The following is a 13,043-nucleotide window of genomic DNA, read 5'->3' on the forward strand; positions in this document are numbered from 1 at the left end:
CTATAAAAATCACCCCACGGCAGACTGAAGCGAAGATGTGCAAATGGCCCCCATAGTCTGAGGCTGTCATATGCCCAAGCCTTCACTCACTGCCCTGCCTTTCCTGCCAGGCTGACCAAGAACCTGTGCTTAAAACACAGCCCTCCCATGTGTTACACCACCAAGGGAGCCAGCAGCTGGCTACACAATTCCAGTGGTCATGTGCCCGGGCAGTTTGGGACTGTTTCCCTCGATTAAATGGATAAAGTGGCTTTCCAATCCTAGCTTTGGTGTCTGCGAGCTCGCTGGTGTCAGCACAGTGCTGACCCACTCTGGGGGTGCTGTTATCTCAGGCTTTTGAGCCAGGACAGCTCAGGGCCAGACCATGACCTCTGGCTATCCTCCAAAACTATGCCTACCCACGTTGGAGACGTGGGAGATGGCCAGCTGACCTCTAGGCCGAGAAAGCGCACACCTGCCTCAACTATATGGGAGTTGAATCAGCCCTACCGAAGGGAAAGTCTCTGTATGTAGAGGCCCTTATCCTGACACAAACCGCTCTCCTACACCATCTGGAACTCGAACCAGCCCCACCTAAGAGCAGGTGTCTTTACCTAGAGGCCCCTATCCCAACACATACCACTCACCTGCATGCTCTGTTGGTACTGCATCTGCAGAGAACCTTGGGCAGAGGTGGAAACATCCAGTCCAGATCCTCCCTCCACTCGCTGAGAAATGAAGTTGTTCAAAGACCTCAGGGTGGACAGGACGGTGGTATTCTCCCCCAGGTCTTCCATGGCCACTTCCCTTCTGGAGGAAAGCAAGGCAAGGGTCACAGGAAGCCTTTTCATGAGCCATCAGCTCTGCCAGCTGCCCAGTCAGGGGGACCTTCGGGCAGTCCCACTCCCCTAATGCTCTCTCAGAGCCCTTATAATATTCCAGTGTCCGTAACCACATTCTTTGGAGTTCACTGGGAGCCCACACTGCCAATTTCTCAGAGAAGAAACGGAGGCATAAAAGTACAACACGCCACCAAGCTGCTGACCTGCACACCAGGAGGACAGACAGACGGCTCCCAAGATAAGGTGCTCGACAATCAGGTGGCACGTCTCCCACATAAGCAATCACAAAAAGCCTAGCTTCTGGGAATCAGAAACAAAGCACACAATGGTGGCAGTAAGGATGACAACCACAGCAACGCTAATTACAGGATAACAAAGACGTTAGTAAGTGTCACTACTATTTCAGCCACAGGCACCACACAGAAAGGTGCCTGACGTTCACTGGGCACCAGGACTTCCTGAACCTGTCTCCTCATCTGTACACTGAGGATCCCACTTTTCAAAGTTGTGAGGATTGTAAGGGCCCAAAAGAAGTCTCCAAATGGCAGACGGCACAGCTATTGCCGCGGAGTCTATCACTTTGCTTGTAATTTAACATATGACACAGCAATCATCACAATGGGCAGATGAATGAAACCTTCTTACACATTCTTTTAGAGATGATAGAAAACGAGGCTCCAAAAGTTACAGAACCTAGACTGGAACCTGGGTCTGTCTGGCTCTAAAGGTCAAGGGCACTCCCCAGGCCACTGTGTGAAGGGCCGAGGACACGCAGAAGCAAAGAACACGCATCCCCAGCCCTGCGCTGATTCCAGCCTCACACCAGGCCGTCTACCAGTCAGAAGGTGTGGAAGTGTCCTAGGCAGAGTTAACAGCCAAAAGGTGTGAATTCCTACAGGTGCATACTGTGTTCCCCTGAGGAAAGCAGCCAGCTCTCACTGATTTCCCCTAAGTATTAGACTGAAGGCACCTGCCCCCAAAAAAGGTGAAGAATCTTGGTTTGATTCTGCATTTCACACTTAACAAGAAACTTGGCCTTGGGCACGAAGAGCCCTTGTCTTCTGTAGGCCATCGTTTCCACCGCTGCACAACACAGCTGTTCTACCTCTCCTTCATACTACAAATGGAAAATGGGCTAGAAGACAGACCGGGGAGGGGCACTCACAGTGCTGTGAGCCTCCCTGAGAGACACAGGCCCACGTGGAGCCAGGCAGCAGCGCTCTGCTCTGGAAGGCAAATCCTCCCGTTTGACCAGGACCATACTTTCCATCCCATGATGGGAAATTTAGGCAATACACCCTCTTCTCAAGAGCTGATGCACTTAATACAACAGAATGAAAAGCACACGTCCATTTTCACCTGCCTGGAGCTAAACCACTCCATAAGGCAAGCGATAAGGTGAAAGCTCAAACTCCATGCTCTCTATCAAAGACACTCACTTCCAGAAGTCTAGTCGCTGAACGTGAACTGCTCTCAACGGAACCCCTGAGCTGGGAGCCAGAGCACACTGCCTCTCGACTGCCCTCCTTGGCAAAAGGACACCCGAGGGCACCTACAGAAATTGCGAGGATGCTCCCCACCCGGCAACACCACTTCACACCGCCACGGGCACTTGCGCTCCACCCGGCAAGACCACTTCACACCGCCACGGGCACTTGCGCTGGCCTAAGTTCACCACCCGTTTGTCTGCTTTCTCCTAACTTAGGCAACTCCCACGCTGCTCAAGTGAAGACATGCGGGCGACAGTGCTGTAAACTCGAAAGGGCGGGACTGGGGGAAGGGCTCCTCTCTCTGCACTGGGCCGTCTGGGGGCGGCGGGGGAGGGGGGGTGCGCCTTCTTCCCGGAGGCCGGGCGGTGAAGCACCTCTCCTCCGTGGCCGCCTCCGCCCCGGCCCTCGCTCGCCCCCCGAACCCTGGCCATTTCCATTTGCTCCTTTCGGAGAGGAAGCCTTGGGGGGCTGCACGGGACGCGCCCAGGCTCGGAGGACAGAGCACGGAGCGGAGGGGCGCGCCGGCAGGGACCCCGGCCCCGGTGAGCACGCGGACAGACAGTGGACACGCCGGTAACAGCCCCAGGGCCGGGGTCTAAGAAGGAAGGGGGGACGCCGAGGGGGCGCCGTCTCAGAGCCCCAGGGCAGGGGGCGGCGTCCGCACCCAGACCCGGCGGGCTGCCCCAGCCTCTTCTTCGCCCGAACCCAGCCGATTCGGCTCAGCACCCGCCCCCAAGCCCAGCCCGGTACCCCTCCCAGGACCCCGGCCGCTCACCTAGACGCCTCAGCCTCCGTGCCGCCGTCGCCGCTGCTCAGATCTCCCTCTTTTACGCCCGCGTATCGCGAGACGTACGCCTGCGCTCTCGCGAGACCTGGGCGGAGCAAGCCGTAAAACTCCGGGCCCGCGCACCAACGGGTCCTGGGGCCTTCGTGTTCGCCCCCATAGCCACCCACCCGCAGGAGACCCCGCTCGGAGAGGACTGGGAACCAAAGGCCAGCCCGTGGGACTATCTTCGTGGCCCAGGCCTCTGCGGGTCAGGCTTCCACTGGGCGGCTGCCTGGCACCGTATTGTGGGAACAGCACCGGCCAACGGTGGCCTCGCAGGGCCAAACTTTCCAGCCCGCCGGACTAGTCCGCAGATTTTGCCCCTACAGTATTTGCCTGAATGAATGCCTTTTTTACTTTCCCCTGGCCCTCTAAAACAACGCGAAAAATCGGTCTACTAAGCTACCCTCCCAGCGCCCTGTGAGCTGTCGGGGCGCGATGCCGTCGTCTGGGTCCCAGTTCTCCAGGGCGCAAGGGCAGAGCGGGGCGAGGTCAGCCCACAGCCAGCAGATCCCTCCTGGAACCACAGCAACCTGCGTCCACTAACGGGTCTCACCGGCCCCTCCTCCTCCCCTCCCCCTGCTAAGCGTCCGAGGGTCTGCACCGAATTCCCTTCCAGAGAATAAAACACGAGGTTTTGTGGCCGGAAGGAAACGGGATGGGGAGGTGCAAGCAGGACAGGAGGCTCTCTGGGCTACATTAGCGGGCTGCGAGCGCAAATAAAACAAAATCTTAGAAGTCGGGCCTGCAGCCTACTTCAGTGATCTGGACTACCCTAGGACCCTATGGAGATTCCTGGGTATCTATTCTTTCCCCCAGCGATCCTTCGGATTTGTGAACTAAAACTGCTGCCTGCCGTATCAGTAAATAAAAGACGTTCCGGTCACCAGCCACTACAGCCACCCCCGATGGTGAGACCAGGGAACTCGGGATGGAAACAGCATGCCCGCCGTCAGACACTGCAGCCACCACCTCACCGCCCCGCCACCCCAACGGCACACCGAAGAAACTCAGGAAGAGAAAACATAGGACGCTTGCCCCAGAGAGCTGAGGTGCACATCAAAGAAATGATCTCAGTGACCCCCGACTCCGGCATCTTCCCAAACGTAGAAACGCACTAAATTCCTTAACTCGAGCTGCCTTGCTTTTGTTTTGTTAACAGGGATCATTTGATATTCCAACTACCTGGTCTTTGCTGCTAAAACTCCTATAGATCCTGGCTCCCCCCTTGCCGCTTCGGAGCAATCTCTGAGTTATCTGAGATGCTGTGTCCGGGCTTAAGTCCTCTGTTTTGTCCACCAAATAAAACATAACTCTCAACTTTCAGGCGGTGCGTTCTCTTTTCGGTCTACACATTTAATCATCATTACAATCAATAAACTCTTCTTAAGAGATGAGCATACCTCCAGGAAATGGTTTTGAAGAAATTAATTTTTCAAAAGATGGACTTAAAAGCATGGAATTCCATAAAGTAATACGTCCTGGATTGTTTCGTAAAGTTGCATCGAGTTCCCGGAAGAATAGAAGGAAACAAACGCACACACCACTTCTCCGCTTGCTCCGGCACACTTACCTGTAAGTCTTTGGAGGCCGGAGTATGACAGCAACAATCCCAGAGAAAAGCAAAGCACACCCACCCCGTGCATAATTCATACCAAACGTCTTCCCTGATTGTTCTGAGAACTCTCACTGCTTGAAGAATGGATGTATTTCCAGATCACTCGCCAGAGAGATGGACACAAATGCCCAGACTGAAACTTCAGATTTTTTCTACATTACACGGTAAACCAAAAATAACACCTGGAAACCTGTGGGTTGTTTTGGAGCAAGGGTGGAAGCCTGTTTCTCTGTAACATACTAACGTGGGTATGAAGAGAAAGTTACATAAAGGTGTCCGTGTGTATGTTTCTCTGCCTCCCAGTGTTTTTTGTTTGTTTGGTTTGGTTTTTTTTGCGGTACCCGGGCCTCTCACTGCCGTGGCCTCTCCCGTTGCGGAGCACAGGCTCCGGACGCGCAGGCTCAGCGGCCATGGCTCACGGGCCCAGCCGCTCTGCGGCATGTGGGATCTTCCCGGACCCGGGCACGAACCCGTGTCCCCTGCATCGGCAGGTGGACTCTCAACCACTGCGCCACCAGGGAAGCCCGACTGCCAGTGTTTTTATCCTTCCCTCAGTCTGCCTGCTCATCCTTTAATCTTTGCCTATCTCTTCCTCTTCACGAATCATGTTATAGAGACTTTTTTATCATATGTCTTGGACACTGAATATAGTTTTGTCACATCTTTTGGGCTTAAAAAAAGGTCCCCCATTTGTCCTGCCCGCTGCATCCGAGATCAAGCTCGGATCTCCCCAGCCACACTTCAGGAAAGGGCTCAAGCTACATTTGCAGTGAAAAAGAACCAGAAACAGCAGAAGAAACTCTCATTCCTTCACAGACCTTCCCCCTTCCCTCTTCGGTACTGTGTGGCCAAGAGGTACACCTCTGATGATTCCTTCCTGCTGGCTTCAGGTTTTACAGTCCTTGTTTTCTGGAATTCCTCTGTCAGTCTCTTCTGTAACCGATGGCTTTGACTTCCAGCCCAGGTTTTACACAGCAATGTTCCCCCAGGGTGCAGGACTTCTGGAGCCATGTCCAGAAGGGACAAGCACAGGCTGATGAGCCTGTCGTGGTCGAGGCCCCGGATCCCCGTGGCGTTGGGTGCCATGTCACTCAGAATCACATCTGCTCTCCCAGCAGGAAGCAGTTCTCGGATTCTCTGCAAGGTTCTTGGGTCCGTCACATCGGCAGGGCACAGAAAAGTTGCTCCTTCCAGGGGGGACACGTGAAGGAGATCTACCCCAAGCACAGAGCCAACAGGAGCACTGGGATCTAAGGAAGAAACGGTGACTGTACTTATTTACACCCTGAATCTTCCCACAAACAATAAATGCAACAAAATAATAAAATAGAAATAAAAAGTCAGGACCGAGGAAAAGAGCTAATGTGCAAATATGTGGACACAAGCCTTTCCCCACTTTCTGTACATCCTACAAAAACACGTGCTGGGGAGTGGTGGTCCTTCTACCTCTGAGGAAACTGAGGCCCAGAGAGGAAAAGTGACTGTCCCAGGGGACAGGCAGACCTGGGGCCACACCCTGGGCCCTGACACCGTCTCTGATTTCATTGCACTCCCTGAGCCTTGCGGTCCATGAAAGGGCTTTTATCTCTGAGTGCTCTTTTTGACAAACTGAAACAGAAAATGACACACCAGTATACAAAGTGCCTCTGGATTAAATCAACAAATCCATTCTGCAGTTTAATCCAATTTCTTTCAATGCAGAAACTAGCAGAAACAGGCTAAGAGAGGGAGGAAACGGACAAATGCAAAATAAGGTAAAAAAATTTGATACCCTGCCCATATTTGAGTGATGCCAGTGGTGAAAGAAAAAGATGTTATTGTTTCACCTCACCTGAAACAAGATTTCCTGCCCGCACGGCCGCTGCACCCAGGCTCCACCTGCCTTCCCTTCCCTTCCCGTTCCAAGCTCCCCTCTTCACAAGCCCTGGGGGCCCCTCCCTGCACCACCCCTACACGCCGGGCTCCCTACATGCCAGGGTAGATACAGGCTAGATACATGAAGGGGACAGACTCTTTTGTAGCTCACTCGGCTTGGTAAAAACCTGCTCCACGGGTGAGGGGGCGGGGCGTTTTATCTCGATCTAAAGATTGGAAGTCCAGGTATTCTGCAGGATACCTCATTTTTCAAAGGCAAAAGCTCTCCATTTTCAGCCCTGGCTACTGGGACATCTCTCGTTCCATTTTATACACTTCTGGTGTCTCAACTTTAACGTTCCACATACTACAGCCCCAGGAAGTGTCCTCTAAAGGCAAATGGCTTTGGTTCCACTTTTGCAACTTCTGGGAGTAAAAGAACCAAACCATTTGATCCACACACTCTTTGCTTCTGCCACCTCTTCCTACAAGTTAAACTTCGGCATTTTCCTGCTTCTACTGAAGAGAAATTAGGGGGACAGGAACCACTAAAATCAGTTGTTAGGAAGTCTGTGGATAGACTCAGTGGTGGGAAAAGGAACAGAAGTTTCTGACTCATTCATTCACTTAGCTGATAAATACTAAGCTCAAAAGAAATTTTTTAAACTGTTTTTAAGGTGTCTGGGAGAGATCTTTGTGAACTTCACATGTGTCATAATGCCAGTGCATGTGGTACCCTCAGACTTCACAGCAGGAAACACAAGTGGTAAGGATCGTTACCACAGCACTGCACACCCAAAAGCAACCTTGGTGCCCAAGATGGGGAGACTGTAAACACCAACAGTACGACCGTTACCTGGAATACCACGCAGCTGTTTCAAAGGATGGCATAGTTTCCTGCCTTGCATAGTTAGTTGATCTATTAGTGAGAGGAAACATTTTTATATAGACGATCTTAGTCAAAACCCCTAAATGTAAAACAGATAAAAGCTAAGTCCCTCAAGCTGAGCCAAAGTGGGGAATCCAGAGCCACGAGGGCCCCCCCGGGCAGCCCCAGGAGCACCTCCAGGAAACCCAGGGCTTCAAGGACCAGGACCTGGAAACCCCTGAGGTTGACTCAGTTGTACTGTCATGGAAAGACATCAATATATCAGTCAGCCAAAAAAATATATATATATATCTCTGTTGAGGCTCTGAATCAGCAACAGAGGTACGGGACGGACACCAGTATATTAGTCGACACACTACTGTGGTGTGATGTGAGGTGATTTTCACTTTCATTGTCCCTTTCTACCCTGTCTCTCATTCTGAAAATGTCAGTGTTGTATCGTTCCTCCTGAACAACCACGCAGAAGCGTGTGCCTTCACGGGGCGGCTCCGCTGCTCTGCATCCCCTGGCAGAGGGCAGCGCCTGCGTCTAACCCACGGTGGTCGGGAGGCCCCACCTGTGCCTGCAGCGTTGACACTCTGCACAGCCACCTGGCTCCACGCGCCAGGAGCGGCGCCGCAGTCTAACACCCGGAGGCCAGGCCGCAGAATCCGGTGCCTCTCGTTCACCTCCAGGAGCTTGAAGGCACTTCGACACCTGTAACTCTCCACCTTCGCAGCCTTCACAAACGGGTCCCTCAAATGCCGCATCAGCCACAGGTGCTCAGCGCCCGTCCGGCCCTTGAAGCAACTCCCACCGGTGTGGAACCTTTGACGCTGAAAGGAAGCCCACACCAGCTTCGAGGACCTGGTGAGGAAAAGGGAGCAAGCAGGTTGGCATTGCAAAGACCAGCAGGTCAGGAGCTCGCAGGCTCAATCCGCACGTTTTCAGAGATGGGACAGTGCGGCCCAAGAGGGAGAGGTGACTTGACGAGGCCCCACAGCCGGAAAGAAGGTGTGACGGGCTGAACCGTATCCCCCCGAAGCCTCTACGGTCAAGTCCCAACCCCCAGCACCTCAAGAGGTGGCTGGTCTTTAAATGAGGTAATTAAGATAAAATGAGGTCACATGGGTGGGCTCTAATCCCATATGACTGGTGTCCTTGTAAGAGGAAGTTAGGACACAGACACACACACACAGCGAAAACCACATGAAGACACAGGGAGAAGGTGGCCGTCTACAAGTCGAGATGTCCCAGGAAGCACCCCTGCTGACACCTTGATTTCAGATTTCCAGCCTCCAGACACTGAGCCAGACACTTCTGCTCTGTAAGTCGCCCGTCCTGGGTGCTGGCTTATGGCAGCCGGAGCACGCTCCTCCGGCAGGCCCCTCCCCTTCAGCCCAAAGGTGTTTTTTTCCCTCCTGAAGTTTTCTTCAGGAAAACTCAAACAGTAATGGTAGTCACCTTGTTTGTGTCAACCAAAGTTTTCCCAAGACTGGTTAAAAATGCTGATAAAATTACTGAAAGTAACATTCTTTCCCAGCGGATAGAAATTTCCACTGCACTTCGAGAAACTGTGAGAAAACCCCGTGAGGACAGGTCCTTCCCTTGCTTAGTTCCATGGCTTTGGTGGCCAGTACAGCGTCTGACTGGCCTGTCACATTTCTTAAAAAGCCTGAACTCACCCCGTGTGTGAGCGCAGCGCAATTTCCTTCCAAGCCTCTTAGGGGAAGAGGGTGGCTAACATCTGACCCACTGCGAGTTAGCCACACCTCCATTCATGCAAGTCTCAGAACAACCCGACAAAGGAAGCTCTGCGTCCTTTCTTCTGATGAAAAAGGCTGCCATTAGCCCCATGGCTAGCAGCCAAAAGTTCCTTCAGCATGAAAACATGGTGACAAGATTTGGAGACAGTAACGTGAGAACTGCTGCCTTTAAAAGGCGTAGAGTCTCGAGGAAAGAGGACACAGGGTGGTCCTGGGCGCCAGAACTAATCCCACCGGTCAGCGGAGGCGTGGAAAGCGGAGTTACACGCCCCGAGCCCACCTGATCTGGGCAGCGGGCCTCCAGCCCCATCCCACGGCCTGGATTCAGCCACGTGGGCCTCTCACCTCTGGTACGCAGGCTTCAGGCGTGCGGAGCTCTACACAGCTTCACCTCCACCCGCGGCGCCCCCCCACCCGCCCCTCCCTTCCTAAAGCCCCCTCCAGCTCTCCGCTCGCCCGCCCCTCCCCGCGAGCCTTCGCCGACCGTCGGCTTCGTGCTGGCAGGTCTCCTTGTCGGGGCTGACCCTCTCCGGGCCTGGAAGAGGTGGGCTCTGCGCCCCTTTTCTGACCGGAAACCTGGGACAGGCCGCTGGTCACTCCGCCTCCCGCAGGCGTGCAGTAGGTGCTCCACAAATGCCGGCTGAGCGCCAGCCGCCCCGCTCACCGACCGCCCCGCTCACCGACCGCCCCGCTCACCGACCGCCCCGCTCACCGACCGCCCCGCTCACCTGGCCATGAACACCGAACCGCTCCAGCGGCCGCCACCGGAAGTGCCGGCCTCACTTCCGGCCCTAGGCCACGCCCCCGGAAGCGGCGCGCGGGTGGGAAAGGCGCGTGCAGAGCCCGGGAGCGGGTGAGTCCGGGAGCGGGTGAGACCGGGAGCGGGTGAGACCGGGAGCGCCGCCACGGGAGACGGGCCTGCGACTTGCCGGGGAGCGCCTGGTGGGCGGGGGCGGCTGGAGACCCAGCACGGACAAGGCCCCAGACACGGGGGTCCGAGCCTGGCGCTCGACTGTGCGTTGTCTTTAAACTCCAGTCGCGGGCCTCGGTGTACAGGCGACCCCGCTGAGAGGCCACCCGGCTGACACGGGGCGCTGCCCGACCCCTGACGTTAGGCGGGCTCTCTGGGGACCCGTCTGATGGCAGAACCAAGAGCTGTAGCCAACTAGACTTCAACGTGCGGTAGACGCAGGTTGCGGTAGACGCAGGTTTGGGTACCGGCTCCAGTGTCTGATTTGGGGTCAAACGTAGCCTCTCTGAGCTTCAGTTTCCTTGGCTGAAAATGGAAAAGGTAAGTGTCAGCTCACAGAGTTGTTGGGTCTGTTAAAGGGGATAATTTGGGGGAAGTATATAATCGGTGCCTAATCACTGACAGCTGACAGTTCTAGCAGCCGCAGCAGCATCCCAATTACCTTAGGAAGCCAGGGATTTGGACACGAACAGGTCGGGGACATGACAAAGTCCGCAGACTAAAGGGAGGCTGGACCACAGAGACCCACCTCTCCTGCCTGACCTACCGCCAGCACCAGGACCCAGGCCTAGGGCCCTTTTCTCAGACACTGTAACTTCCCAGGAGGATCGCTGGTCCTGAATCCTGCATCTCGTCCAGTGTGGGCGCCAGACTGGGGTGGGGATGGATTGACAGCTAACTTGGTCCTGCTCTTCCAGCATTTCTCCAGCAGTGGCCGACGTCACCCTCCGAGTCTTTCTCTGGACCACACAAACCCATTCAAGCAGGAGAGGCCCTTGGGCTCCAGCACCAGGTCCCAGAGCAGCAACAGTTGTGAGCAGAGTGTGAAAACCTGTCGCAGGAGTGGGGACTATCCACTGTCAGGAGCCATGCATTTCTTGGGAATCTGGGGGTCTGCTTTTGCAGAGAGGCAGAAACCAGAACACAGTAGGCCAGAAGAAGGCCCCGTAATGAGAAGGCCAAGGCCAAAAGCCAGACGCAAGAACCGCTGGGTAAACTGCAGGGTTCTCTTGGTGCCCGGCGGGCTTGGGCCCTGGACACAGGAGCAGGGACAGCCCTGTGCCGAGGAGTGGGGAGGGGAAGGGATGGGCCGTCATCTGACCTGCTGCATCAGCCCAGTAAGCGAAGGGCCTGGGCACTGATGCCCCTGGGTTCTGGGGGCCAGGCCTCTGTCTGCCCCAGAAAACCTGCTACATGTGACAGAGCTGGGACGTTGCCTCTCCGTGCCTGGCAGAGCACATTTCCTGTCCACCCGGCCCCTGGCCACCGCAATACACACGCTTCCATCCACACCCAGGTCAAGCTGACCCAACCCCTTGCCTTCCCTGCAGAACCCAAGGGCACCATGTGTGCCTCGAGGCTCTACACCTTGGTGCTCGTGCTGCAGCCTCAGCGAGTCCTCCTGGGCATGAAGAAACGAGGCTTCGGGGCCGGCCGGTGGAACGGCTTCGGAGGCAAAGTTCAAGAAGGAGAGACCATCGAGGATGGAGCCAAGAGGTGAGGGGAGGGGCAGGCCTGACCGCAGAACCAGCTTCCGCAGGCGACAAGGATTCGGGCTGGAGAGCCAGGCCCCTGATTTGATCACTTAGAGCCACGCGACCTGGAGCCCAGACCGAATCCTTGAGCCTCGGTTTCCTCATTTGCAAAGTGGGGATAGTAACAGTACCTACCTCTTAGGACTGTTGTGAAGATTAAGTGAGAAAATAAACATAGGGGACTGAGCGAGGCCTGGCACATGGTCCGTGCTCAGCACACATTAGCTGCTGCTCTGCAGTCGTGGTTTTTAGGACGTTTGGGAAGCTGCTGTGCAGTGGCTTGGGTGGAAGAATCCTGGCTTCCTCTTTCTCGCCAAGGGACTGGCCAGTCACTGGGCTCCTTCCTTTGTTCAGGGGAGCTGGTGACGAGCGTGTCTGGGAGCTTCCGCACACAGTCTCAGTTCTTCCTTGACACACTCACTTTCACATGGGAAGAACCGAAGCCCAGAGAGGTTGAGCAGTGTGCCCGAGATCACACAGGCCTCCAGACCGCAGCCCCTTTGCCTTCCTGCCCCTCGCAGGCTTGTGTGGATAAATCCAGCCTCCTGTGTCATCCACTGAGCCCCACGCGGTCTGGCCTTGCCCCCTCGCTCCCATCCCTGCCCCCCCGGACACCCCAAGCTGTCATTGCCCACCCACTCTTCCTGGCTCCTCCTCTGGCTGACCCCTCCTCCGCCTTCACATTGGAGAAGGTGCCCCTCCCCCAGCTCTTCTCCATAGACCTCTGGACTTCCTTCACAGAACCGCCACCTTTCTGATCACACCGAATTACGCCCTCTGTCCGTCGTGAGGCCAGGACTGAAGACCTTTTATAAGTCAAGTTTGTATTGAAGTATAAAGTACATGTAGGAAAATGCCAGTCTTCACCAGGGAATTTTTAAGAAATGGGTCCATCATTTAACCAGCACGTAGATCAAGAAATGGGACTGGAGGGTGGACCCTGCCCCCAGGGGGGCAGCCTGCACCTTGACTGCTGTCACAGTTGACGGTTTGGCCCATTCAGAAATACCCTGTAGAAAGAGACTTGCAGCTGTGGCTTCTTCCTGGTATCATGTCTGCATGTGGCAGTGGTCCAGTCCGGTTTATGAACACACTGCAGCCTGCTCATCCCGGGCGTGGGCTTTTGGGCCGTTTCCGGGTTGGAGTTGCAAGTGATGTAGCTGTGGACGGTCCTATACGGTCTTTCCGGTGGATGCTGCCCTCGAGAATTCGAGGTGTTCCGCCTTAGCACATACCGCCAAACAGTTGTGCTCATTTAAAGCCCCGCCAGCGGCGTGTGAGGTCCGCCTCCTCCA

General features: G+C 55.1%; 3 protein-coding genes across 12 annotated transcripts in view; 1 reads left to right on the top strand and 2 right to left on the bottom strand.

Moving 5' to 3' along the window:
• MAD1L1 (mitotic arrest deficient 1 like 1) overlaps window positions 1–3,313 on the bottom strand; it is a 315,176-nt gene extending 311,863 nt beyond the window's left edge. For 2 of the 7 annotated variants that reach the window (XR_003436929.1, XR_003436928.1), the window contains exons 1-2: window positions 3,087–3,310; window positions 627–789 (exon numbers count right to left, since the gene is read on the bottom strand). Coding sequence is in view for 3 of the 7 variants with exons in the window: in XM_027125595.1 (XP_026981396.1) it covers window positions 627–776 (150 nt within the window). In the remaining 4 variants the exon portion in view is untranslated. Of the gene's footprint in view, window positions 1–626; window positions 790–3,086 lie in introns of those variants that run through there. The other 5 variants (XM_027125595.1, XM_027125596.1, XR_003436930.1 and 2 more) reach the window with 4 other exon arrangements.
• A 1,870-nt stretch (window positions 3,314–5,183) lies between these two features.
• MRM2 (mitochondrial rRNA methyltransferase 2) lies at window positions 5,184–10,019 on the bottom strand. The gene is made up of 3 exons (XM_027125609.1): window positions 9,972–10,019; window positions 8,055–8,344; window positions 5,184–6,005 (listed from the first exon to the last, which is right to left on the bottom strand). Exons 1-3 carry the CDS (start codon window positions 9,977–9,979, stop codon window positions 5,566–5,568), a joined length of 738 nt encoding a protein of 245 aa, XP_026981410.1. The 5' UTR covers window positions 9,980–10,019; the 3' UTR covers window positions 5,184–5,565.
• Window positions 10,020–10,028: 9 nt separating this feature from the next.
• The window catches only part of NUDT1 (nudix hydrolase 1), a 7,165-nt gene continuing 4,150 nt past the window's right edge, over window positions 10,029–13,043 (top strand). The window contains exons 1-2 of one of the 4 annotated variants that reach the window (XM_027125610.1): window positions 10,029–10,096; window positions 11,545–11,710. In XM_027125610.1, coding sequence (XP_026981411.1) covers window positions 11,559–11,710 — 152 coding nt within the window. In that variant the 5' untranslated portion in view covers window positions 10,029–10,096; window positions 11,545–11,558. Of the gene's footprint in view, window positions 10,113–10,151; window positions 10,535–10,575; window positions 11,027–11,544; window positions 11,711–13,043 lie in introns of those variants that run through there. The other 3 variants (XM_027125612.1, XM_027125611.1, XM_027125613.1) reach the window with 3 other exon arrangements.

Source organism: Aethalodelphis obliquidens, unplaced genomic scaffold, assembly GCF_003676395.1.
Source record: "Aethalodelphis obliquidens isolate GAN/ISIS:26980383/991018 unplaced genomic scaffold, ASM367639v1 scaffold30, whole genome shotgun sequence".
Lineage (NCBI taxonomy): Eukaryota > Metazoa > Chordata > Mammalia > Artiodactyla > Delphinidae > Aethalodelphis > Aethalodelphis obliquidens.

Excerpts from the sequence above, each read along its gene's own strand:
- MRM2 (XM_027125609.1), bottom strand. Across the intron at positions 6,006-8,054 it reads TGTCAACGCTGCAGGCACAG|ATCCCAGTGCTCCTGTTGGC; the intron begins GTGGGGCCTCCC and ends TTTCTTCCTTAG.